This window comes from Mobula hypostoma, chromosome 28, assembly GCF_963921235.1.
Source record: "Mobula hypostoma chromosome 28, sMobHyp1.1, whole genome shotgun sequence".
Classification (NCBI taxonomy): domain Eukaryota; kingdom Metazoa; phylum Chordata; class Chondrichthyes; order Myliobatiformes; family Myliobatidae; genus Mobula; species Mobula hypostoma.
Window position 1 is genome coordinate 36,798,766 of NC_086124.1, and position 27,837 is coordinate 36,826,602.

Below are 27,837 nucleotides of genomic sequence, written 5' to 3' on the forward strand. Positions count from 1 at the left end.
TTATATATGGTCAGGAGGGGTAAGGAGGGGGGAACGGAGGGATGAGGATGCCCTTGTGAACGTGCACCTGAGGCTGCCGAAAACAGCCATCCATGGGTCCTGGAAATGGGTGGCAGAGGAAACTGCCTGGGCTCCGTGGGGGATCAGCGCCATCAATGATGGAGATGGAAACATCTTAGTTTAATGTCATTTGTGTAGTACTTGTGTTAGTCACTGGTTTGTATACATTTGTAGCACTGAATTTGCAATAAAGACATTTTGTAAAAAAAAAAGTCAGACACAGAGTAAAGCTCCCTTCACACCGTCCCATCACACACTCCCGGGGTCAGACACAGAGTGAATCTCCCTCCACACTGTCCCATCACACACTCCCGGGGTCAGACACAGAGTGAGGCTCCCTCCACACCGTCCCATCACACACTCCCGGGGTCAGACACAGAGTGAAGCTCCCTCCACACCGTCCCATCACACACTCCCGGGGTCAGACACAGAGTGAATCTCCCTCCACACCGTCCCATCACACACTCCCGGGGTCAGACACAGAGTGAATCTCCCTCCACACTGTCCCATCACACACTCCTGGGGTCAGACACAGAGTGAATCTCCCTCCACACTGTCCCATCACACACTCCCGGGGTCAGACACAGAGTGAAGCTCCCTCCACACCATCCCATCACACACTCCTAGGGTCAGACACAGAGTGAAGCTCCCTCCACACCGTCCCATCACACACTCCCAGGGTCAGACACAGAGTGAAGCTCCCTCCACACCATCCCATCACACACTCCCAGGGTCAGACAGAGTGAAACTTCCTCCACACCGTCCCATCACACACTCCTGGGGTCAGACACAGAATAAAATCTCCCTCCACACCATCCCATCACACACTCCCGGGGTCAGACACAGAGTGAAGCTCCCTCCATACTGTCCCATCACACAACCCTAGGGTCAGACACAAAGTGAAGTTCCCTCCACACTGTCCCATCACACACTCCCGGGGTCAGACACAGAGTGAATCTCCCTCCACACTGTCCCATCACACACTCCCGGGGTCAGACACAGAGTGAAGCTCCCTCCATACTGTCCCATCACACAACCCTAGGGTCAGACACAAAGTGAAGTTCCCTCCACACTGTCCCATCACTCACTCCTGGGGTCAGATACAGAGTGAAGCTCCCTCCACACCGTCCCATCACACACTCCTGGGGTCAGACATAGAGTGAAGCTCCGTCCACACTGTCCCATCACACACTCCCAGGGTTAGACATAAAGTGAAGCTCCCTCCACACCGTCCCATCACAGAGACCCATTAGGTGTAATGTGGAAGGGCCATGGGTCTCGCTCACCTGGTCACAGGCTCTTCGTCCTCTTCACACTGTGACTGTAACTCTGGAGTGGAGTTTAAAATCTCCTCGATCACCTTTGATGTACCTTGGAAACTTTCTTGGAAGGTCATGGGAAAAGGATGTGAGTGCTAGTCAGAGAGGTTCTGAGGGGAAGGTGGAGGAGGGAGAGGGAGGGTCAGATTCAGTGGAGTGCGGAGGGGAAGGTGTAGGAGGGAGAGGGAGGGTCAGATTCAGTGGAGTGCGGAGGGGAAGGTGGAGGAGGGACAGGGAGGGTCAGATTCAGTGGAGTGCGGAGGGGAAGGTGGAGGAGGGACAGGGAGGGTCAGATTCAGTGGAGTGCAGAGGAGGGAAACGGCGTTTGGCAGAAGTGGAGCTGGGGCAAGAGTGGGTGTGTGGGAGGGCAGGATGTAGGCAAGAGTGACGGGAGGTGGGGAGGGGCAAGAGGTTGTGGCTTGGAGGAGAGAGAAGGGTTCCCTCATGAGGGTGGGGGGGTGACACACAGAACATTGCAGCACAGTACAGGCCCTTCAGTCCATGGTGCTGTGCCAGCCTTTTAACCAACCTTAAGATCAATCTAACTGGCACAGAACCCTCCATTTCACCACCATCCATTTGCCTATCTAAGAGTTTCTTAGCTGTCTCTAATATATGTATCTACCACCACCTGTAGCAGGGTGTTGGTACACACCCACCACTCTGTGTAAACTACCTACCTCTGACACACACCCCCTATACTTTCCTCCAATCACCTTAAAATTATGCCCCCTCATATTAGCCATTTCCACCTGGGAAAAAGTATCCAGCTGTCTACTCGATCTAATCCTCTTATATCTTATACACCTCTATCAAGTCACCCCTCATCCTCCTTCTCTCCAAGAACTGGCTTGCCCACAGAAGGCAAAGAGTGGTTGTAGACAGGTCATATTCTGCATGGAGGTCAGTGACCAGTGGTGTGCCTCAGGGATCTGTTCTGGGACCCCCACTCTTTGTGATTTTTATAAATGACCTGGATGAGGAAGTGGAGGAATGGGTTAGTAAATTTGCTGATGACACAAATGTTGGAGGTGTTGTGGATAGTGTGGAGGGCTGTTGATAGGATGCAAAACTGGGCTGAGAAGTGGCAGATGGAGTTCAACTCAGTAAGTGTGAGGTGGTTCATTTTGGTAGGTCAAATATGATGGTAGAATATAGTTTTAATGGTAAGACTCTTGGCAGTGTGGGGGATCAGAAGGATCGGACACTCAAAGCTGCTATGCAGGTTGACTCTGTGGTTAAGGTGGCATGTGGAGCATTGGCCTTCATCAATCGTGGGATTGAGTTTTAAGAGCAGAGAGGTAATGTTGCAGCTATATAGGACCCTGGTCAGATCCCACTTGGAGTACTGTGCTCAGTTCTGGTCGCCTCACTACAGGAAGGATGTGGAAACCATAGAAAGGTGGAGAGAAGATTTATAAGGATGTTGTCTGGATTGGGGAGCATGCCTTATGAGAATAGGTTGAGTGAACTCAGCCTTTTCTCCTTGGAGCAACGGAGGATGAGAAGTGACTTGATAGAGGTGTACAAGACAATGAGAGGCATTGATCGTGTGGATCGTCTGAACTGGAAGAAGGCCACATTTGAAGAAATGAGAAAGGATCTAAAAAGCGTGGATTGGGACAGGTTGTTCTTTGGCAAAGATGTGATTGGTAGGTGGGAAGCCTTCAAAGGGGAAATTTTGAGAGTGCGGAGTTTGTATGTTCCTGTCAGGATTAAAGGCAAATTGAATAGGAATAAGGAACCTTGGTTCTCAAGGGATATTGCAACTCTGATAAAGAAGAAGAGGGAGTTGTATGAAATGTATAGGAAACGGGGGGTAAATCAGGTGCTTGAGGAGTATAAGAAGTGCAAGAAAATACTTAAGAAAGTAATCAGGAGGGCTAAAAGAAGACATGAGGTTGCCTTGGCAGTCAAAGTGAAGGATATTCCAAAGAGCTTTTACAAGTATATTAAGAGCAAAAGGATTGTAAGGAATAAAATTGGTCCTCTTGAAGATCAGAGTGGTCGGCTTTGTGCGGAACCAAAGGAAATGGGGGAGATCTTAAATAGGTTTTTTGCATCTGTATTTACTAAGGAAGCTGGCATGAAATCTATGGAATTAAGGGAAACAAGTAGTGAGATCATGGAAAATGTACAGATTGAAAAGGAGGAGGTGCTTGCTGTCTTGAGGAAAATTAAAGTGGATAAATCCCCGGGACCTGACAGAGTGTTCCCTCGGACCTTGAAGGAGACTAGTGTTGAAATTGCGGGGGCCATGGCAGAAATATTTAAAATGTCGCTGTCTACGGGTGAAGTGCCGGAGGATTGGAGAGTGGCTCATGTTGTTCCATTGTTTAAAAAAGGATCGAAAAGTAATCCAGGAAATTATAGGCCGGTGAGTTTAACGTCAGTAGTAGGTAAGTTATTGGAGGGAGTACTAAGAGACAGAATCTACAAGCATTTGGATAGACAGGGGCTTATTAGGGAGAGTCAACATGGCTTTGTGCGTGGTAGGTCATGTTTGACCAATCTGTTGGAGTTTTTCGAGGAGGTTACCAGGAAAGTGGATGAAGGGAAGGCAGTGGATATTGTCTACATGGACTTCAGTAAGGCCTTTGACAAGGTCCCGCACGGGAGGTTAGTTAGGAAAATTCAGTCGCTAGGTATACATGGAGAGGTGGTAAATTGCATTAGACATTGGCTCAATGGAAGAAGCCAGAGAGTGGTGGTAGAGAATTGCTTCTCTGAGTGGAAGCCTGTGAGTAGTGGTGAGCCACAGGGATCAGTGCTGGGTCCATTGTTATTTGTCATCTATATCAATGATCTGGATGATAATGTGCTAAATTGGATCAGCAAGTTTGCTGATGATACAAAGATTGGAGGTGTAGTAGACAGTGAGGAAGGTTTTCAGAGCCTGCAGAGGGACTTGGACCAGCTGGAAAAATGGGCTGAAAAATGGCAGATGGAGTTTAATACTGACAAGTGTGAGGTATTGCATGTTGGAAGGACAAACCAAGGTAGAACATACAGGGTTAATGGTAAGGCACTGAGGAGTGCAGTAGAACAGAGGGATCTGGGAATACAGATACAAAATTCCCTAAAAGTGTCGTCACAGGTAGATAGGGTCGTAAAGAGAGCTTTTGGTACATTGGCCTTTATTAATCGAAGTATTGAGTATAAGAGCTGGAATGTTATGATGAGGTTGTATAAGGCATTGGTGAGGCCGAATCTGGAGTATTGTGTTCAGTTTTGGTCACCAAATTACAGGAAGGATATAAATAAGGTTGAAAGAGTGCAGAGAAGGTTTACAAGGATGTTGCTGGGACTTGAGAAACTCAGTTACAAAGAAAGGTTGAATAGGTTAGGACTTTATTCCCTGGAGCGTAGAAGAATGAGGGGAGATTTGATAGAGATATAAAATTATGATGGGTATAGATAGAGTGAATGCAAGCAGGCTTTTTCCACTGAGGCAAGGGGAGAAAAAAACCAGAGGACATGGGTTAAGGGTGAGGGGGGAAAAGTTTAAAGGGAACATTAGGGGGGGCTTCTTCACACAGAGAGTGGTGGGAGTATGGAATGAGCTGCCAGACGAGGTGGTAAATGCGGGTTCTTTTTTAACATTTAAGAATAAATTGGACAGATACATGGATGGGAGGTGTATGGAGGGATATGGTCCGTGTGCAGGTCAGTGGGACTAGGCAGAAAATGGTTCCGCACAGCCAAGAAGGGCCAAAGGGCCTGTTTCTGTGCTGTAGTTTCTATGGTTCTATGGATAGTCAGAGGCTTTTCCCCAGGGCTGAAATGGCTCGCATGAGAGGGCACAGTTTTAAGGTGCTTGGAAGTAGGTACAGAGGAGAAGTAGGTACAGAGGAGATGTCAGGGGTAAGTTTTTTTACGCAGAGGGTGGTGAGTGTGTGGAGTGGGCTGCCGGCGGCAGCGGTGGAGGTGGAAATGATAGGGTCTTTTAAGAGATTCCTGGATGGCTACATGGAGCTTAGAAAAAGGGAGGGCTATGGGTAAAGCCTAGGTAGTTCTAAGTTAGGGACATGTTCGACACAGCTTTGTGGGCCGAAAGGTCTGTATTGTGCTGCATGTTTTCTATGTTTCTAAAGACAAAAGCCCTGGCTTGCTCAACCTTTCTTCATAAGACTCATTCTCTGATCTGGGCAGCATCCCGGTAAATCTCCTCCACGCCCTCTCTGAAGCTCCCTGTTACGACGAGATCAGAACTGAACACAATACACCAAGTAACAGGAATTCTGCAGATGCTGGAAATTCAAGCAACACACATCAAAGTTGCTGATGAACGCAGCAGGCCAAGCAGCATCTATAGGAAGAGGAATGACGAAGGGTCTCAGCCTGAAACGTCGACTGCACCTCTTCCTATAGATGCTGCTTGGCCTGCTGCGTTCACCAGCAACTTTGATGTGTGTTGCTACAATACACCAAGTGTTTTCTAACCAGGGTATTAAACGATGCAACATTACCTCCCAACTCTTGAACTCAGTGCCCCGATTTTGAAGGCCAGCACACTATAGGCCACCTGAACAACCCTGCCAATTTGCCTGGCAACTCTGAGGGATCGAAGGAGGTGGACCCTGAGATCCAGCTGGTCCTCCAGACTGCTAGGAATCTTGTCACTAACCCTGTACTCTGCCTTCAAGTTCGATCCTCTTGGGCTCCACTGTGAACTGGTGGTTTGAATTCAGAGTTGGCCTGCCCACTGAAGACAGAGGATAGTGTTTGATGGGACTTATTTGATGGAGGTCTGTGACTGGTGGTGTTCCACAAGGATCTGTGCTGGGACCTCTGCTGTTCATGATGTATGTAAATGACCTGGGTGAAGATGTAGACAGGTGGGTTAGAAAGTATAGAAGATTGCCAAAGGAAAAAGTGCTGTACACAGTAGATTAGGGCAGAGAGATGGCAGAGGGAGTTTAACCCTCTGCAAGATGAAGTGTAAAGGGATGGGACACAGTTAATGGCAGGACCCTAAGCAGCGTTGATGTACAGAGACGCCAGCTCCATGAAAGTGGCCGCACAAGCAGGCAGGGCGGTAAGGAAGTCGTGCTTTCATCGGCCGGGGTGTTGAGTATAAGAGTCAGGAAGCCACATTGCAGCCATATAAACCTCCGGTCAAATACTCGGAGTATTGTGTGCAGTTTTGGTCTCCACGGTACAGAGTGTGTGTGGGGGGCATTTGGAGAGGCTGCAGAAGAGGTTCACCAGGATGCTGCCTGGATTAGAGGGCATGAGCTACGAGAAGAGGGTGGACAAACTTGGGTTGTTTTCTCTGGAGTGGCAGATCTGAGAGATGTTTATAAGATTGAGAGGCACAGATAGAGTGGACAGACGATATCTGTTTCCCCAGGGTGGAAATGTCTAATATCAGAGGGCATGTACTTCAGCTGAGAAGAGCAAAGTGCATGAGATGTGAGGGTCAAGTTTTTTTTTTATTTTTTTAAAAAACATTTTAAAAAATGTCTGGACAAGATATTCCCCAGGACCTTGAGGGAAGTTAGTGTGGAAACAGCAAGGGCTCTGACAGAAATATTTCAAATGTCATTAGAAACAGGGATGGTGCCAGAGGATTGGCATGTTGCTCATGTGGTTCCATTGTTTCCATTGTTTAAAAAGGGTTCTAAGAGTAAACTAGCAATTATTGGCCTGTGAGTTTGACGTCAGCGGTGGGTAAATTGATGGAAAGTATTCTTAGAGATGGTATATATAATTATCTGGATAGACGGTCTGATTAGGAAGAGTCAACATGTATTTGTGTGTGGAAGGCCATGTTTGACAAATGTTATTGAATTTTTTGATGAGGTTACTAGGAAAGTTGACGAGGGTAAAGCGGTGGATGTTGTCTATATGGACTTCAGTAAGGCCTTTGACAAGGTTCCACACGGAAGGTTCAATCGTTAGGCATTAATATTGAAGTAGTAAAATGGATTCAGCAGTGGCTGGATGGGAGACACCAGAGAGTAGTGGTGGATAACTGTTTGTCAGATTAGAGGCCAGTGACTAGTGGTGTGCCTCAGGGATCTGTACTGGGTCCAGTGTTGTTTGTCGTATATATTAATGATCTAGATGATGGGGTGGTAAATTGGATTAGTAAGTATGCAGATGATACTAAAATAGGTGGCGTTGTGGATAATGAAGTAAGTTTTCAAAGCTTGCAGAAAGATTTAGGCCAGTTAGAAGAGTGGGCTGGAAGATGGCCGATGGAGTTTCATGCTGAAAAATGTGAGGTGCTACATTTTGGTAGGACTAATCAAAATAGGACATACATGGTAAATGGTAGAGCATTGAAGAATGCTTGTAGGACAGAGGGATCTAGGGATAATGGTGCATAGTTCCCCGAAAGTGGAATCTCATGTGGATAGGGTGGTGAAGAAAGCTTTTGGTATGCTGGCCTTTATTAATCAGAGCAATGAGTTTAGGAGTTGGGATGTAATGTTGAAATTGTATAAGGCATTGGTAAGGCCAAATTTGGAGTAGTGTGTACAGTTCTGGTCACTGAACTACAGGAAAGATGTCAATAAAATTGAGAGAGTACAGAGGAGGTTTACTAAAATGTTGCCTGGGTTTCATCTCCTAAGTTACAGAGAAAGGTTAAACAAGTTAGGTCTTTATTCTTTGGAACGTAGAAGGTTGAGGGGGGACTTGATAGAGGTGTTTAAAATTATAAGGGGGATTGATAGAGTTGACGTGTATAGGCTTTTTCCATTGAGAGTGGGGGAGATTCAAACAAGAGGACATGAGTTGAGAGTTAAAGGGCAAAAGTTTAGGGGTAACATGAGGGGGAACTTCTTTACTCAGAGAGTGGTAGCTGTGTGGAACGAGCTTCCAGCAGAAGTGGTTGAGGCAGGTTCGATGTTGTCATTTAAAGTTAAATTGGATAGATATATGGACAGGAAAGGAATGGAGGGTTATGGGCTGAGTGCAGGTCGGTGGGACTAGGTGAGAATAAGAGTTCGGCACGGACTAGTAGGGCCGAGATGGCCTGTTTCCATGCTGTAATTGTTATATGGTTATTTATATCTCTCTCTATATATATATGATATGTACGGAACCGAAGGATACAGACATGGCTTGCAGGGAGCAGGGACACTTAAGATGCGGTGCACGGGGAGCTGGGGGCACATGGACGCGGTGTGCGGGGAGCTGGGGGTTCGTGGACGCGGTGTGGAGGGGAGCTGGGGGCACATGGCTTGCGGGGAGCCTGGGGCACATGGCTTGCAGGGAGCGGGGAGCCTGGGGAACATGGACGCGGTGTGCAGAGAGCCTGGGGAACATGGACGCGGTGTGGAGGGGAGCTGGGGGAACATGGAGAGGGGAGCCGGGGATACATGGACGCGGGATGGAGGGGAGCTGGGGGCACATGGACGTGGTGTGGAGGGAGGCCGGGGGCACATGGACGTGGTGTGGAGGGGAGCCGGGGGCACATGGACGCGGGGTGGAGGGGAGCCGGGGGCACATGGACGTGGTGTGGAGGGGAGCCGGGGGCACATGGACGTGGTGTGGAGGGGAGCCGGGGGCACATGGACGTGGTGTGCGGGGAGCCGGGGGCACATGGACGCGGGGTGGAGGGGAGCCGGGGATACATGGACGCGGGGTGGAGGGGAGCTGGGGGCACATGGACGTGTTGTGGAGGGGAGCCGGGGGCACATGGACGTGGTGTGGAGGGAGGCCGGGGGCACATGGACGTGGTGTGGAGGGGAGCCGGGGGCACATGGACGTGGTGTGGAGGGGAGCCGGGGGCACATGGACGCGGGGTGGAGGGGAGCCGGGGGCACATGGTCGCGGTGTGGAGGGGAGCCGGGGGCACATGGACGCGGTGTGGAGGGGAGCCGGGGGCACATGGACGCGGGGTGGAGGGGAGCTGGGGGCACATGGACGTGTTGTGGAGGGGAGCCGGGGGCACATGGACGTGGTGTGGAGGGGAGCCGGGGGCACATGGACGCGGGGTGGAGGGGAGCCGGGGGCACATGGACGTGGTGTGCAGGGAGCCGGGGGCACATGGACGCGGGGTGGAGGGGAGCCGGGGGCACATGGACGCGGGGTGGAGGGGAGCCGGGGGCACATGGACGTGGTGTGCGGGGAGCCGGGGGCACATGGACGCGGGGTGGAGGGGAGCCGGGGGCACATGGTCGCGGTGTGGAGGGGAGCCGGGGGCACATGGACGTGGTGTGGAGGGGAGCCGGGGGCACATGGATGTGGTGTGGAGGGAGGCCGGGGGCACATGGACGTGGGGTGGAGGGGAGCCGGGGGCACATGGTCGCGGTGTGCAGGGAGCCGGGGGCACATGGACGCGGTGTGCAGGGAGCCGGGGGTTCGTGGACGCGGTGTGGAGGGGCGCTGGGGCACATGGACGTGGTGTGGAGGGGAGCCGGGGGCACATGGACGTGTTGTGGAGGGGAGCCGGGGGCACATGGACGTGGTGTGGAGGGAGGCCGGGGGCACATGGACGTGGTGTGGAGGGGAGCTGGGGGCACATGGACGTGGTGTGGAGGGGAGCCGGGGGCACATGGACGCGGGGTGGAAGGGAGCCGGGGGCACATGGACGCGGGGTGGAGGGGAGCCGGGGGCACATGGTCGCGGTGTGGAGGGGAGCCGGGGGCACATGGACGTGGTGTGGAGGGGAGCCGGGGGCACATGGACGCGGGGTGGAGGGGAGCCGGGGGCACATGGTCGCGGTGTGCAGGGAGCCGGGGGCACATGGACGCGGTGTGCAGGGAGCCGGGGGTTCGTGGACGCGGTGTGGAGGGGCGCTGGGGCACATGGCTTGCGGGGAGCCTGGGGCACATGGCTTGCAGGGAGCGGGGAGCCTGGGGAACATGGACGCGGTGTGCAGAGAGCCTGGGGAACATGGACGCGGTGTGGAGGGGAGCTGGGGGAACATGGAGAGGGGAGCCGGGGATACATGGACGCGGGATGGAGGGGAGCCGGGGGCACATGGACGTGGTGTGGAGGGAGGCCGGGGGCACATGGACGTGGTGTGGAGGGGAGCCGGGGGCACATGGACGCGGTGTGGAGGGGAGCCGGGGGCACATGGACGCGGGGTGGAGGGGAGCCGGGGGCACATGGACGTGGTGTGCGGGGAGCCGGGGGCACATGTTCGCGGGGTGGAGGGGAGCTGGGGGCACATGGACGTGGTGTGGAGGGGAGCCGGGGATACATGGACGCGGGGTGGAGGGGAGCTGGGGGCACATGGACGTGTTGTGGAGGGGAGCCGGGGGCACATGGACGCGGTGTGGAGGGGAGCCGGGGGCACATGGACGTGTTGTGGAGGGGAGCCGGGGGCACATGGACGTGGTGTGGAGGGGAGCCGGGGGCACATGGACGCGGTGTGCAGGGAGCTGGGGGCACATGGACGCGGGGTGGAGGGGAGCCGGGGGCACATGGACGCGGGGTGGAGGGGAGCCGGGGGCACATGGACGTGGGGTGGAGGGGAGCCGGGGGCACATGGACGTGGTGTGCGGGGAGCCGGGGGCACATGGACGCGGGGTGGAGGGGAGCCGGGGGCACATGGACGCGGGGTGGAGGGGAGCCGGGGGCACATGGACGTGGTGTGCGGGGAGCCGGGGGCACATGGCCGCGGGGTGGAGGGGAGCCGGGGGCACATGGTTGCTGTGTGGAGGGGAGCCGGGGGCACATGGTCGTGAGGAGCTGGGGGTACATGGTCGCGGTGTGGAGGGGAGCCGGGGGCACATGGACGTGGTGTGCGGGGAGCCGGGGGCACATGGACGCCGTGTGGAGGGGAGCCGGGGGCACATGGACGCCGTGTGGAGGGGAGCCGGGGGCACATGGACGTAGTGTGCGGGGAGCCGGGGGCACATGGACGCCGTGTGGAGGGGAGCCGGGGGCACATGGACGTAGTGTGCGGGGAGCCGGGGGCACATGGTCGCGGTGTGGAGGGGAGCCGGGGGCACATGGTCGCGGTGTGGAGGGGAGCTGGGGGCACATGGTCGCAGTGTGGAGGGGAGCCGAGGGCACATGGACGTGGGGTGTGGGGAGCCAGGGGTACATGGACGTGGTGTGGAGCGGAGCCGGGGGTACATGGACGTGGTGTAGAGGGGAGCCGGGGGTACATGGACGTGGTGTAGAGGGGAGCCGGGGGTACATGGACGTGGTGTGGAGGGGAGCTGGGGGCACATGGACGTGGGGTGGAGGGGAGCCGGGAGGGTACATGGACGTGGGGTGTGGGGAGCCGGGGGTACATGGACGCGGGGTGGAGGGGAGCCGGGGGCACATGGACGCGGGGTGGAGGGGAGCCGGGGGCACATGGACACGGGGTGGAGGGGAGCCGGGGGTACATGGATGTGGGGAGCTGGGGGAACATGGACGCGGTGTAGAGGGGAACCAGGGGTACATGGACGTGGGGAGCTGGGGGAACATGGACGCGGTGTGGAGGGGAGCGGGGGTACATGGACGTGGGGAGCTGGGGGCACATGGACGCGGGGTGCGGGGGGCTGGGGGTACATGGACGCGGTGTGGAGGGGAGCCGGGGGCACATGGACGTGGTGTGGAGGGGAGCCGGGGGCACATGGACGCGGTGTGGAGGGGAGCCGGGGGCACATGGGCGAGGGGTGCGTGGAGCCGGGGGCACATGGACGCAGTGTGGAGGGGAGCCGGGGGCACATGGATGCGGTGTGGAGGGGAGCCGGGGGCACATGGATGCGGTGTGGAGGGGAGCCGGGGGCACATGGACGCGGTGTGGAGGGGAGCCGGGGGCACATGGGCGCGGGGTGCGTGGAGTCGGGGGAACATGGACACGGTGTGTGGGGGGACACGGACAAGGTGTACGCAGAAGGGTTTTACTGTGATTATTGATTGTGGTCAGCACAGACACTCTGGGCGACACACCTGAAGTTGCTCTGCACGGTTCTGTGTCGTACGAGGGGTGCTGGTGTCAGAGAGACACCAACACAGCACACACCTCCTCCCCTCCCCAAGGAGCAACTCACCTGGGGAGTGGGGATAGATGCTGGGGCTCAGGGAGAGATGGCTTAAGTCTTGGGGGAGTGAGTGAGTTGCTGGGGTTGGGGGTGTCTCAGCTAAGGGAGTTACTTCCTCCTCTGACTGGGGTGGGCAAGGAGGGAGGGGGGAGTGGGGGGAGGGGGAAGGGGAGAGGGGAGAGGGGTTGCAGGGGGAGGGGAGAGGGGGTTGCAGGGGGAGTGGAAAGGGAGAGGGGGTTGCAGGGGGAGGGGGAGGGGAGAGGTTAGAGGGGGTCGCAGGGGGAGAGGGAGAGGGGGTCGCAGGGGAGGGGAGAGGGGAGGGGGGGTCGCAGGGGAGGGGGGGTCACAGGGGGAAGGGGAGAGGGGGTTGCAGGGGGAGGGGAAAGGGAGAGGGGGTTGCGGGGGGAAGGGGAGAGGGGGGTCACGGGGAAGGAGAGAGGGGGTCATGGGGAAGGGGAGAGGGGGTCGCAGGGGGAAGGGGAGAAGGGGTCGCAGGGGGAAGGGGTGAGGGGGTCGCAGGGGGAAGGGGTGGGGTGAGGGGGTCGCAGGGGGAAGGGGAGAGGGGGTCACAGGGGGAGGGGAGAGGGGGTCGCAGGGGGAGGGGAGAGGGGGTTGCAAGGGAGGGGAGGGGGTTGCAAGGGAGGGGAGGGGGTTGCAAGGGAGGGGAGGGGGTTTGCAGGGGGAAGGGGAGAGGGGGTTGGAAGGGGAAGAGGAGAGGGAGTTGCAGGGGAAGGGTAGATGGAGAGAAGAAACACACAAAATAGAACATCAATCTCTAGACCACACTGCTCATACCACCGACCCCACAGAGATTCGCACCCAACGCCGAGCACTCTCCACCGCAGTGGGAGGGGTAGGGTAGATACGCATACCATTGATCACCAACAACTGCTCCCAGCACACTCACCGGACCAGGCTCCGAATATCCTTGATCTTGTCCGGAGAGTTCAGATTCATCCCGAGAGTTCTTTCCTTGCCTGCACGACACCAGGGAGGGGGAAAGTTAGTCTGGCTGGACTCAAGACTCTGCTCCTGAAACCCCCTTCAGGGGAGAGACGGGGTGGGGGTGATGGTGTGGAGGGTTGTTGGGGGTATACAGTGAGGAGGGGAGTTGGGGGGGGACACATTGGAGAGGGGATTTAGTACTTCAGTTTAGGGAAGGGTCGCATTCGGGGTCTGGGTCCCGGGGATCAGACTTGGGGTGGTAAGGGGTTGTGAAGGGATGAGGCAATCGATGCAATTCCAAGGTGGGATGGTGTATGACTGGTGAAGGGAGGGGGTGGGGGGGGAGGGTGTGTCGGACTTGAATCCCGGTGCCAGTCTTCCGGAAGAACAGGGATGTATCCTAATATGGAGTGGTGTGAACAGTTCCCCCTCCTCTCTCCCTTCCTACAAAGCCCTTCTCCCCTCTCTCTCTCTCCTTACCTCTACCTCCCTACAAACCCCTTCTCTCCTCTCTCTCTCCCCTACTTCCACCTCCCTACAAACCCCTTCTCCCTCCAAACCCCTTCTCCCCTCTCTCTCCCCTTCCTCCACCTCCCGACAAACCCCTCCTCCCCTTTTTCCCTCCATATAAATCCTTTCTCCCCGTCCTTACCTCTACCTCCCTCTTCCCTCCCTATAAACCCCTTCTCCCCTCTCTCTCCCCTACCTCTACCTCCCTACAAACCCTTTCTCTCCTCTCTCTCTCCCCTACCTCCACCTCCCTACAAACCTCTTCTCCCTCCAAACCCCTTCTCCCCTCTCTCCCCTTCTCCACCTCCCAACAAACCCCTCCTCCCCCTTTCTCCCTCCATACAAATCCTTTCTCCCCGTCCTTACCTCTACCTCCCTCTTCCCTCCCTATAAACCCCTTCTCCCCTCTGTCTCCCTACAAACCCCTCCCTCTCTCTCTATAAACCCCTCCTCCCTCCATATAAATCCTTTCTCCCCGTCCTTACCTCTACCTCCCTCTAAGCCCCTCCTCCCTCTCCATAAACCCCTTCTCCCCTCTCCCTCCCTATAAACCTCTCCACCTCTTCTCCCCTGCCTCTACTTCCCTATAAACCCCTCCTCCTTTTCCCTTCCCTGCCTCTACCTCCCTATAAACCTCTCCTTCTCTTCTCCCCCTCCTTGCCTCTCCCAACCATGTAACCTACTCTAGAAACTGCCTAGAATTTCCCTAGTACACAGCCCTTTATTTTTCCAAGCTCCATGTACCTATCTTAGAGGCTCTTAAGAGACCCCATTGTATCCACCTCTACCACCTTTGCTAGCAGTGCATTCCAGACACCCACCACTCTGTGTGTGGAAAAACTTACCCCTGACATCCCCCTTGAACCTACTTCGAAGCTCCTTAAAACTGTGCCCTCTCGTGTTAGCCATTTTAGCCCTGGGAAAAAGCCTCTGACTATCCACACGATCAATGCCTCTCATCATCTTATACACCTCTATCAGGTCACCTCTCATCCTCGTCACTCCAAGGAGAAAAGGCCGAGTTCACTCAACCTATTCTCATAAGGCGTGCTCCCCAATCCAGGCAATATCCTTGTGACACTTCTCACGCTCTGAATTTTTTCAATGATTTTAAGTTCCCTGGCCCCCACCGCCTTATTTTCACCATGGATGTCCAGTCCCTATATACTTCCATCCCCCACCAGGAAGTTCTCAAAGCTCTCCACTTCTTTTTGGATTCCAGACCTAACCAGTTTCCCTCTACCACCACTCTCCTCCATCTAGCGGAATTAGTCCTTACTCTTAATGATTTCTCCTTTGGCTCCTCCCACTTCCTCCAAACTAAAGGTGTAGCCATGGGCACCCGTATGGGTCCGAGCTATGCCTGCCTTTTTGTTGGCTTTGTGGAACAGTCTATGTTCCGTGCCTATTCTGGTATCTGTCCCCCACTTTTCCTTCGCTACATTGACGACTGCATTGGCGCTGCTTCCTGCATTCATGCTGAGCTCGTTGACTTTATTAACTTTGCCTCCAACTTTCACCCTGCCCTCAAATTTACCTGGTCCATTTCTGAAACCTCCCTCCCCTTTCTTGATCTTTCTGTCTCTATTTCTGGAGACAGCTTATCTACTGATGTCTACTATAAGCCTACGGACTCTCACGGCTATCTGGACTATTCCTCTTCCTGACGAAGGGTCTCGGCCTGAAACGTCAACTGCACCTCTTCCTAGAGATGCTGCCTGGCCTGCTGCGTTCACCAGCAACTTTTATGTGTATTCCTCTTCCCACCCTGTTTCTTGCAAAAATACCATCCCCTTCTCGCAATTCCTCCGTCTCCGCCACATCTGCTCTCAGGATGAGGCTTTTCATTCCAGGACAAAGGAGATGTCTTCCTTTTTTAAAGAAAGGGGCTTCCCTTCCCCCACCATCAACTCTGCTCTCAAACGCATCTCTCCCATTTCACACACATCTGCTCTCACCCCATCCTCCCGCCACCCCACTAGGAATAGGGTTCCCCTTGTCCTCACCTACCACACCACCGGCCTCCAGGTCCAACAAATAATTCTCTGTAACTTCCAACACCTCCAACGCGATCCCACCACCAAACACATCTTTCCCTCCCCACCTCTTTCTGCTTTCCGCAGGGATCGCTCCCTAGGTGACTCCCTTGTCCATTCGTCCCACCCAATCCCTTCCCACCGATCTCCCTCCCGGCACTTACCCTTGTAAGCGGAACAAAGGGATACAGGGAAAAGATAAATTTGTCCCGGTGAGGAAGACAAAAAATGGTAGGGTGAAGGAACTATGGGTGACAAGTGAGGTGGAAAATCTGGTCAGGTGGAAGAACATGAGGTTTAGGAAGCAAGGATCAGATGGGTCTATTGAGGAATATAGGGTAGCAAGAAAGGAGCTTAAGGGCTGAGAAGAGCAAGAAGGGGGCATGAGAAGGCCTTGCCGAGTAGGGTAAAGGAAAACCCCAAGGCATTCTTCAATTATGTGAAGAACAAAAGGATGGCAGGAGTGAAGGTAGGACCGATTAGAGATAATGGTGGGAAGATGTGCCTGGAGGCTGTGGAAGTGAGCGAGGTCCTCAATGGTGACTGATTTAAGTAAAATTTAAGTCCTCAAAGTCTCTTAAATTTGTCATCAGCAAATTTACTAACCCCATCCCTCCACTTCCTCATCCAAGTCGTTTATAAAAATCACAAAGAGTGGGGATTCCAGAACAGATCCCTTAAAGTAGGGATAGTCCGGGTAATTATAGACCAGTGAGCCTTACGTCTGTTATGGGAAAGCTGTTGGAAAAGATTCTTAGAGATAGGATCTCTGGGCATTTAGAGAATCATGGTCTGATCAGGGACAGTCAGCATGGCTTTGTGAAGGGCAGATCATGTCTAACAAGCCTGATAGAGTTCTTTGAGGAGGTGACCAGGCATATAGATGAGGGTAGTGCAATGGATGTGATCTATATGGATTTTAGTAAGGCATTTGACAAGGTTCCACACGGTAGGCTTATTCAGAAAGTCAGAAGGCATGGGATCCAGGGAAGTTTGGCCAGGTGGATTCAGAATTGGTTTGCATGCAGAAGGGAAAGAGTCGTGGTGGAGGGAGTACATTCGGATTGGAGGGATGATTGATTGTGAGGATCAACTGATTGACAGGATGATTGACATTGATCTTCACTTCCCCACTATGGGAAACATCCTGTCTATCCAGGCCTTTCAATATTTGACAGGCTTCAATGAGGGAGAATAGATGGACTCTGCCTGAACTCCCGAGTGCTTTGAGTATTTTCCAATCATCGCCAAGTCACGGGTCTCCAGTCTCAGACACAAACTCCCACTGTTACCCTCTGTTTCATACAGCAGGGTGACCAGAACTGGGCACAATATTCCCAAACATCTACTTCACTGCCCTTTCTACCTGTGGCTCCACTTTAGAACATAAACATAGAACATAGAATAGTACAGCACAGTAGATGAGGCCAAATTTGGAGTATTGCATATAGTTTTGGTAAAATTTAAGTTTAAAATTAAATTTACTTAAATTTAACTTTACTTAAGGTTTCTGAGAGAGACCCCACCCCTTCCTGATTTTTCTGACAGCCTACATTCCTGATGGGACCTCAGCCCTTCCCATTCACTCCCACCATCTGGACTCCCACTGGGATCCACCTTTTCCCATTGACTCCCACTGCCCATACTCCCAATTGGACCCCCTCCCTTCTCCTTCACACCTACCATCCTCACTCCCAATGGGACCCACCCCCTTACTCCTTCCTTCTCACCATCCACACTCCCAATAGGACCCCATCCCACAACTCCGGTCCTCATTTCCTTTCCAGATCTGTAATCCATCTCATGGGTGGAGAAGTGGTGGAGAGATTGAGGGGAGGGAGGGGGACGGGTGGAGAGATTGAGGGGAGGGAGGGGGACGAGTGGAGAGATTGAGGGAAGGGAGGGGGACGGGTGGAGAGATTGAGGGAAGGGAGGGGGACGGGTGGAGAGAGGGAGACGACGAATAGTGGAGTGCTTTGAGTATTTTCCAATCATCGCCAAGTCACGGGTCTCCAGTCTCAGACACAGACTCCCACTGTTACCCTCTGCTTCATACAGCAGGGTGACCAGAACTGGTCACAGTATTTCCAAACATCTATTTCACTGCCCTTCCTACCTGTGAGTCCACTTTCAGGGAACCTTTTCCCTGTTTCCCTGTATTCCTTTGTTCTAAAACACTGCCCAGGGTCCATGTCTACCTGTGACTCCACTTTCAGGGAACCATGTTCCTGCACCCCTGGGTTCCTCTGATCTACATCACTCCCTAGGGTCCCTGCAGTTCATTGAGAAACCCTGGTTTGTCTTCCTGAATGCAGCCCTTCACACTGATCCGAATTAAACTGCATTTGCCATTCCTTGGCCCACTGCCATAACTAATCAAAATTCCTCTGTAAATGCTGATAACTTTTTTCACTGTCAATATCTCTGCCAATTTCTAACCATAAACCTTTGTCCTTTTGTTCTCACAAGCTGCATCTCTGCTTGGTACGGAAACCGCTCTGCGTCGAACATGACGGCTCTGCAACGGATAATCAAAACTGCCCAACACATCACTGGCACCCGCCTACCCACCATCAGGAACAGAGATACAGAAAGGTGCCGGAAAAGGGCCAGTAACATCGGGAAGGATCCCACCCACCCTGCTCACGGACTGTTTGTCTCACTCCCAGCAGGGGGGAGGCTACGAAGCATCCACACCGAGACCATTAGATTCAAAAGGTTTGTTTTCCCCAAGCAGTAAGGGCGACCAATGCCTCCGCCCAGTAACCTACCACTCCATACTCCCAACCACCTTTACTTTATAATTTCCTGTCAGTCACCCTATGCACAGACACTCCTGTGCCTATCCTCACTTTGTACACATACAATCAATCACCTAATGAACAGACACTCAGAATCAGAATCAGGTTTATTATCACCAGCATGTGACATGAAATTTGTTAACTTAGCAGCAGCAGTTCAAAGCAATACATAATACAGCAGAGAGAAAAGGTAATAGTAATAGATAAAATAAAAATAATAGTAATAAACAAGTAAATCAATTACGTATATTGAATAGATTTTTTAAAACCTGCAAAAACAGAAATACTGTATATTAAAAAGAAAGTGAGGTAGTGTCCAAAGATTCAATGTCCATTTAGGAATCGGATGGCAGAGGGGAAGAAGCTGTTCCTGAATCGCTGAGTGTGAGCTTTCAGGCTTCTGTACCTCCTACCTGATGGTGACAGGGAGAAAAGGGCTGCCCTGGGCGCTGGAGGCCCTTAATAATGGACGCTGCCTTTCTGGGACACTGCTCCCGAAAGGTCTCCTGGGTACTTTGTAGGCTAGTGCCCATGATGGAGCTGACTAGATTTATAACCTTCTGCAGCTTCTTTCAGTCCTGTGCAGTAGTCCCTCCATACCAAACAGTGATGCAGCCTGTCAAAATGCTCTCCACAGTACAACTATAGAAGTTTTTGAGTGTATTTGTTGACATGCCAAATCTTTTCAAACTCCTAATGAATTATAGTCTCTATCTTGCCTTCTTTATAACTGCATCAATAAGTAGGGACCAGGTTAGATCCTCAGAGATCTTGACACCCAGGAACTTGAAGCTGCTCACTCTCTCCACTTCTGATCCCTCTATGGGGATTGGTATGTTTTCCTTCGTCTTACCCTTCCTGAAATCCACAATCAGCTCTTTCATCTTACTGACGGTGAGTGCCAGGTTGTTGCTGTGGCACCATTCCACTAGTTGGCATACTTCACTCCTGTACGCCCTCTCGTCACCACCTGAGATTCTACCAACAATGGTTGTATCGTCAGCAAGTTTATAGATGGTATTTGAGCTATGCCTAGCCACACAGTCATGTGTATAGAGAGAGTAGAGCAGTGGGCTAAGCACACACCCCGGAGGTGCACCAGTGTTGATCGTCAGCGAGGAGGACGATATGTCATCACCAATCTGCACAGATTGTGATCTTCCGATTAGGAAGTCCAGGATCCAATTGCAGAGGGAGGTACAGAGGCCCAGGTTCTGCAAATTCTCAATCAGGATTGTGGGAATGATGGTATTAAATGCTGAGCTATAGTCAATGAACAGCATCCTGATGTAGGTGTTTGTATTGTCCAGGTGGTCTAAAGCCGTGTGGAGAGCCACTGAGATTGTGTCTGCTGTTGACCTATTGTGGTGACAGGCAAATTGCAATGGGTCCAGGTCCTTGCTGAGGCAGGAGTTCAGTCCAGTCATGATCAACTTCTCAAAGCTTTTCATCACTGTCGACGTGAGTGCTACCGGGCGATAGTCATTAAGGCAGCCCACATTATTCTTCTTCGGCACTGGTATAATTGTTGCCTTTTTGAAGCAAGTGGAAACTTCTGCCCATAGCAGTGTGAGATTGAAAATGTCCTTGAGTACTCCCGCTAGTTGGATGGCGCAGGTTTTCAGAGTCTTACCAAGTACTCCATCGGGACCGTCCACCTTGCGAAGGTTCACCCTCTCTAAAGACAGCCTGCTGCACCTGATGATGGAGATCACAGGGTCATCAGGTGCAACAGGGATCTTCACAGCTGTAGTTGTGTTCTCCCTTTCAAAGCGGGCATAGAAGTCTTCTTCCGGGGCGCTAGGCGCGTCCCAAGGAGCAGCAGTACTCTCAATGGATACCATTAAATATTCCCGTTTCAGCCTGATACAGCTAAAAAGTACAACTGCTTCCGAGGTCAGTACAGTCAACAAAGATGTCTTAATGCCTTTAAATAAACTATCGCTGCTTAAAACCAATGGAAACAACACCGATGGGAGTCGGAAGCACCCACGTAGGACACCTCGGAGGAAGTGCAGGTGTAGATCAGGGTTACAAGTGCGTTTAAGGCAATAGGGTTTTAAACTCCCTATACCAACTATCTTGCTGGCAAACATGCAGTCTCTGGTGAATAAAATCGATGATCTCAGAGCTAGGGTGCTGAATCAGAGGGACGTTAAGACCGCACGTGTCCTTTGTTTCATGGAACCCTGGGTAAACCCTTCCGTACCGGATGCAGCGATTCAGATCGATGGGTTTACTGTACACCGTCAGGATAGATTTATAACGCCTCTCAAAAGCAGAGTTGGAGGAGTATGCCTCATGATCAACTCTTCTTGGTGCACAGATATATCAGTGCTGTCCCAATTCTGCTCACCAGACCTGGAATATCTAGCAGCAAAGTGCCATCCTTTTTACTTACCATGAGAGTTCTCTGGGGTCATTTTGGTAGCAGTTTACATTCCACCTCAGGCAAATGTCAAGCAGGCTTTAGATGATCTGAACAATGTGATCAACATACATGAAACAGCGCACCCTAATGCCTTCACCATCGTTTTGGGAGATTTTAACCGGGCCATTCTGAAAAAAATCACTAAGCAACTACCATCAACAGATCACTTGCAAAACCAGAGGAAACAACACATCACCATCCAAGAATGCCTACCATGCTATTCCACACCCTCACTTCGGGAAGTCTGATCACCTGGCTGTACTTCTACTCCCTGAGTATAGGCAGAGACTGAAGACTGCAGCACCAGCAATGAGAACCAAAAAGGTTTGGACAAGGGAAGCACGGGACTGCTTTGAATCGGTGGATGGACTGTATTCAGGGATTCATCTTCAAACCTGGATGAGCATGCTATAGTTGTTATCGACTTCATTAAAACCTGTGTGAATGAGTGTGTGTCTACAAAGACTTACTGTACATTCCCAAACCAAAAGCTGTGGATGAACCAAGAGGTACATCGTCTGCTGAAGGCCAGATCTGTGGCATTTAAGTCTGGCAACCCAGGTCTGTACCAGAAAACCCAGGTATTACTTGTGGAGGGTTATTTCAAGGGTGAAGAGACAATTTTGAACGAGGTTGGAGGCGACATTGGATGCACGGCAACTCTGGCAGACTCCTGTGCCTACCCTCACTTTGAACACATACAATCAATCTCTGTATATAACCTAACATGCATTTATATTTATTGTGTTCTTTCAAGTATTGTGTTATGGTTTGTGTTATTTCAGCCTGCAACCACCATTGCTCTAGGGAAAACAATTCTAGCCAGCCCAGTCCCTCTTGTTCTGTAACATCACTGTGAAACTCTCCTGCCCCACCCCACATTCCATCTTAATGCCACCTTTTCTACAGCAGGGCGACCAGAACTGAACACAATACTCCAAGTGGGGCCTCACCAACGTCTTGTACAACTGCAACACAACGTCTCAACTCCTGTACTCAGTGCCCTGACTGATGAAGCCCAGCTTGCCAATCGATTTCTTCACTACTCTATCTACCTGTGACTCAGGGACCCACAGCACTGTATCCCTGGGTCTCTCTGTTCCACCAAACTCCCCAGGGTCCCTGCTGTTGACAGTGTGTGTCTTACCCACGTGCACAGAGGTCCCTCTCTTCCTCAACACTCTCCACCATCCACGGTGCATTACCCACCTTGTACACTGCAGTTCCTCTGTCCCTCAACACTCCTCACCATTCATGGTGTCTGTCCTACCCTCACACACTGCAGCCCCTCTGTCCCTTTTAAATGTTGTCAATGTTCCAGCCTTAACCACTTCCTCTGGCAGCTTGTTCCATAGACAGACCACCCTCTGGGTGAAAAAGTTGCCTCTTGGGTCCCTATAAAATCTCTCTCCTCCTCTCGCCTTAAACCTGGGCCCTCTTGTTCTTGATCCCATGGGGGGCAGAGACCTTTCCCCAAGATTGCGGTTCTTCATTTTACTGTTCTACCATACTTCCCATAACCACTATCCACAACACCACAGACCCTCGTGTCATCTGAAAACTTAATAACTCACCTTTCTACTTCTTCATCCAACTTATCAAGGGTTGTTAATGGTTGAGACCACCCAGAGCTGGTTGGTTGTACGTCCGCCATTTCACTTTGCTGCCACTCTCCTCCCCACCAGCCACTACCCCTCCTGTAATCCCAGTAACCCATGAGAACAGACCTTTTGATGTTGGGGCTGGTGGGCGTTGGGCATCGCGAAGCCTCCAGTTGGATCTGGGACCGCAGTTCACAAACTGTCTGCAGGGCCTGTAGGAACATGGGTGGGGAGAGAGACCCCACCCCTTCCTGATTAATCTGACAGCCCACATTCCTGATGGGACCCCAGCCCTTCCCATTCACTCCCACCATCTGGACTCTCACTGGGATCCACCCCTTCCCATTGACTCCCACTGTCCATACTCCCAATTGGACCCCCCCACTTCTCCTTCACACCTACCATCCTCACTCCCAATGGGACCCCATCCCACAACTCCGGTCCTCATTTCCTTTCCAGATCTGTAATCCATCTCATGGGTGGAGAAGGAAGGAATTGGACGTGGGGGTGGGGAAGTAGTGGAGAGATTGAGGGGAGGGAGGGGGACGGGTGGAGAGAGGGAGACGACAAAGGGTGGAGTTGCAGAGAGGTGGAGATGGTGTTGTAAGTGAGGAAACAAGATTCGATAGGTCTCAAAGGCGAGGACTCTGGACACAGTCTTGGTAGTAAAGGATTTTATTTACAGAAAGCAAACGTGGGAAAATGGCAACAGAAGCAACACGCACACAATTTACAGTAGTAGGATCAGCAATAAAACAATTAATAAAATCGCGTGGGAACAAAGTACACACACACAAACAAGGGAAAAGTCATTACGATACCCGACACCCTTGACTCTGTGCAGGGATGGCTCTCACGATATTAGGGACAATACCCACACCCCTAACCCTATTCAATGCACAACTCACCAACGGCAGGGTGGTCCCTCGGAGGTAGCAAAAAAGAGAAAGGGTTAAGCGTATGTGGCACCCTTTATAGTGCAGCGGGGCTGATGAGCCCCACCCAGGTAATTCACGGGGGGGGGGGCCAATGGCTCAGTGCCAGCAGGGATAAGCTGATTATAAAGGCCAATTGTTCAAGGTCAAGTACAAAGCTAATTAAAGGGGCCAATGGTTAGGTGGGCACTGATGGGCGAGGAAGGGTCAAACCTTGATTGGCAGGTGGCATGTCTTTCGACCAGGTAGTGGGCAGTGCTGTCTCGTGACAGTCACGACCCCTCCAATACAGATGGGCAGGGGTGAGGCCGGGGGACGGGGGTGCTGAGAGGGGTGGGACATGGGGGGGGGTAAGAGGGAGAGTGGAATGGGTGGAGGACGAGGGGTGGAGGGGAGAGGAGGACGAGGGCCAGGGAGGTGTGGGGGGCCAGAGTAGGAGGGGCTGGGCAGGTGGGGCCGGATGAGGACGGGGGTGGAGGGGGTGGGTCGGGGGTGGTTGGAGAGAGATATGGACGAACGGAGGAAAAGGAGAGGAAGTGGGAGAAGGAAGGAAGGAAGGGTTGAGAGGAATGGGGGAGAGGGATTGAGGTATGTAATGCTAGTAGGTATGAAGGGAGGGAGGGGGAGAGGGGGAAGAGTCAGGACCTGAACCCCCAACACAGACCCAGGGCAGGGACATCTCTCTGTTGTGAACCCAAGAGACCTGAAGCCCCACTCCGTCCCCAGGGAGCCTCACCGCCTTGTGTTTCTGTTGCAGTCTCTGGTGCTCCTTCTCGATGGCCCTCTTCTCCTCCTCGAGCTGCAGGACTGACAGTGGGGTTAGGAGATGTTGAGAGCTCAGCCGATCAAGATTCCTGCATCCTTGCACCCCTCCCCTCCTTTTACCTCACAAACCATCACGCTGTCCAGTGGTACACAGAGGCACTAGGTCACCTGGAACCCCAACATCACTCCTGTCCAGCAGGTTTCCCCTCTTAATCCTACGCCCTGTTCTCATGCCTTCATACCCCTCCCATCCACGTACTTATCCAAACTTCTCTCAAATGTTGAAATCAAGCTCACTAACAGCTTATTCCAAATTCTCACAACCTTCTCAGTTTCCCTTCATGCTCCCCTTAAATTTTTCACCTTTCACCCTGAACCCGTGACCTTTAGTTCTAGTCCCAGCCAACCTCAGTGGAAAAAGCCTGCTTGCATTTACCCTATCTATACCTCTCATAATTTTGTATACCTCCATCAAATCTCTCCTTAATCTTTTACATTCTAGGGAATAAAGTTCTCACCTATTCAGTCTTTCCTTATAACTCTGGTCCTCCAGTCCCAGCAACATCCTTGTAAATTCTCTCTGTACTCCTTCAAACCTTGTTTATATCTTTCCTCTAGGGAGGTGGCCAAAACTGCACTGCACACAATACTCCAAAAGATGGCGCGAGAGGTTTTTTCAGACCCGGGCAACTTTTTCCAGTTTGTCCACGAAACTGTTTATTTTTCCTCTTCTCATGTCTCTTTTTCCTCTTCAGGGTGCCTGGGGTCCTGTCAGCGTCTCTGATCTGCAGCTACAGCTCGAACTATGGTTCTTCATGGACTGAAATTTGTGAGCCTGGACAACCTGATTCCTCGCCAGTTTTACCAACCGAAGCGTGGTGGGAGATTGAAACATCGAGCCAGCAGGTGGTGTGCGCAGCCATCAGAGGCCCCTGCACTCGAGCAATCTCTCTCTCTTGATGGTAAGTGAAAGACTGTTGGTCCTCAAGTTGGGGAACTCAGACAAGCGATGTGGCTGAACAAGGTCTGCCGTCTCGCTGTGGCAGGAGCAATATCTCTCCGTCCTTCGTCAGTGAGTGAGAGAGCCTGTCTGAGATGTCGAGATGTTGGGATGCATCATGGTCTCTGTGGGCTTTGCTTTTTCTTGCATGGTAGGTGGTGGGAAGTTGATGCATTTGTCGGAGCAAGGGGGGGGAAGAGATGATATTTTTTGCTGCTGCCTGTACTGGGAGGTGGGAGGGAACGCGTTGGGGTTCTAACGCTTTCTGCCGTTCATTCTTTGGTGTTTTTTCTATTTCATGGATGTCTATGAAGAATAAGAATTTCAGGTTGTAGACTGTACATTCTCTGATGTTAAACTGAACCACTGAACCTCATCAACTTCAACATAACGTCCCATCTCCTGTACTCAGTATCTTTATCTACGAAGGCCAATGTGCCAAAAGCTTTCTTTATGACCCTACTTACCTGTGACACCACTTTTAATGGATTATGGACCTGTATTCCCAGATCCCTTTGTTCTACAGCACTCCTCACTGCCCTATCGTTCACTGTGTAAGACCTACCCTGGTTGGTCCTACTGAAGTGCAAAACCTTACACTTGTCTGCATTAAATTCCATCTGCCATTTTCAGCCCAATTTTCCAGCTAACCCAGATCCCTCCGCAAGCCATGACAGCATTCCTCACTGTCCACTACACCCACAATCTTGGTGCCATCCACAAATTTGCTGTTCCAGTTAACCACATGATCCCTATTGCTGATATAGATGACAAACAACAACAGACCCAAAACCAATCCCTGTGGCGTATGTTCTAATTTGTTCTGTTTTTCATTTAAATACGTAAATGGTGGCTTGTTTCATTTTAATACCTTTTTTAAAATGTTTCCATGAAACTTTGGCAAAGTGGCACAGCTGCTTAATTGGGTCAAAATCTGCTTCCAAAGTGTCCCAATTAACCAGAATCCCCTGGACTTTATAGAAACAGTGATATCTCCACGCTCTGCCATCCAACATCTGTACTCCCTCCTCTCAACCCTTCCAGAAATAAACTTACTCGTGTCCGAATAGGACCTAGCTTTCACTTCCATCTGCCTGTACTGTGTGAGGGCTGATTTGATTTGCCACTTCAAAGACATCCGATCTTGTTCAAATGAGTCTTCAAGTTCCAGGAATCTCTGTTGAGGATGGACACAGTGTGAGACTCCTATACTGACTCATCACTCTCTCCCGGGGTCAGACACAAAGTGAAGCTCCCTCCACACTGTCCCATCACACACCCCAGGGTCAAATACAGAATGAAGCTCCCTCTACACCATCCCATCACACACTCCCGGGGACAGACATACAGTGAAGCTCCCTCCACACCGTCCCATCACACACTCCTGGGGTCAGACACAGAGTGAATCTCCCTCCACACCGTCCCATCACACACTCCCGGGGTCAGACAGAGTGAAGCTCCCTCCACACTGTCCCATCACACACTCCTGGGGTCAGACACAGAGTGAATCTCCCTCCACACCGTCCCATCACACACTCCTGGGGTCAGACACAGAGTGAAGCTCCCTCCACACTGTCCCATCACACACTCCCGGGGTCAGACACAGAGTGAAGCTCCCTCCACACCGTCCCATCACACACTCCCGGGGTCAGACAGAGTGAATCTCCCTCCACACCGTCCCATCACACACTCCCGGGGTCAGACACAGGGTGAAGATCGCTCCTCACCTCCTCAGCTTCCTTTCTCCGCTCCCGCTCGCTCTGCAGTTGGGCAAGGGCAAGCTGGGCCTCCTGTCGGGCCGAGCCAAGCTCAGCCTGCTGCTCCCGTCCCTGAGCACAGACGTCCTGGAGGCTCTCGAGGGTGGAGATGGCCAGGGGCACGAGGGAGGAGACGCTGGACTCGCCATAGACAGACACCAGCCGTCTCAACTCGGCATACAGACCACCTGCCAGCCCAGACACCAGATCATCAAAGCCCTCTGGAGGGGGAGGGTCACCCGACATGACTGGAGGGGGAGGATGAGAGAGAGGGTGTGTGGGATGGAGGGAGGGAGAGGAAGGGAGAGGAAGGGAGAGGAAGGGAGAGGAAGGGAGAGGAAGGGAGGGGTTGGAGTGGGGTGAAAGGATAGGAGTGAGGGAGTGGAAGGTGGGGGGACGGAGGGGTGAGAGAGGAGGAACGGAGGGGGCAGGGTAGAAAGGCGATATTATACAAGGCTATTTTTCCCTCTCTCTATTTCACCTACTTTCTCTTCCTTTCCCCTCCCATCCTCCATTGTCTCCCTCTCTGTACCCCTCCCCAGTGTAATGACACACAGTGTGGCAACCTGCCGTTGTGTTGCATCTCCTGTCCTGTATTTCCTGAGGGAGGTTGCTGAAGTTGTGCTGAAATTTCCACTTCAGTGAGTCCTACACCACAAAAACAGCCCTTTGACCCAACCCGCCCCTTACCCACTTCCCATCCAAGCCAGTCCCATCTGTTGGTGTTTGCCCCGTAT

At 52.4% G+C, this 27,837-nt stretch overlaps 1 protein-coding gene across 1 annotated transcript in view; it reads right to left on the reverse strand.

Moving 5' to 3' along the window:
* LOC134339113 (C-Jun-amino-terminal kinase-interacting protein 3-like) overlaps nt 1-27,837 on the reverse strand; it is a 74,445-nt gene that overhangs the window by 45,701 nt on the left and 907 nt on the right. Inside the window, 7 exon segments of the mRNA XM_063035436.1 lie at nt 1,347-1,443; nt 12,329-12,443; nt 13,227-13,296; nt 22,770-22,855; nt 24,315-24,385; nt 26,400-26,520; nt 27,071-27,348. Coding sequence (XP_062891506.1) covers nt 1,347-1,443; nt 12,329-12,443; nt 13,227-13,296; nt 22,770-22,855; nt 24,315-24,385; nt 26,400-26,520; nt 27,071-27,348 — 838 coding nt within the window.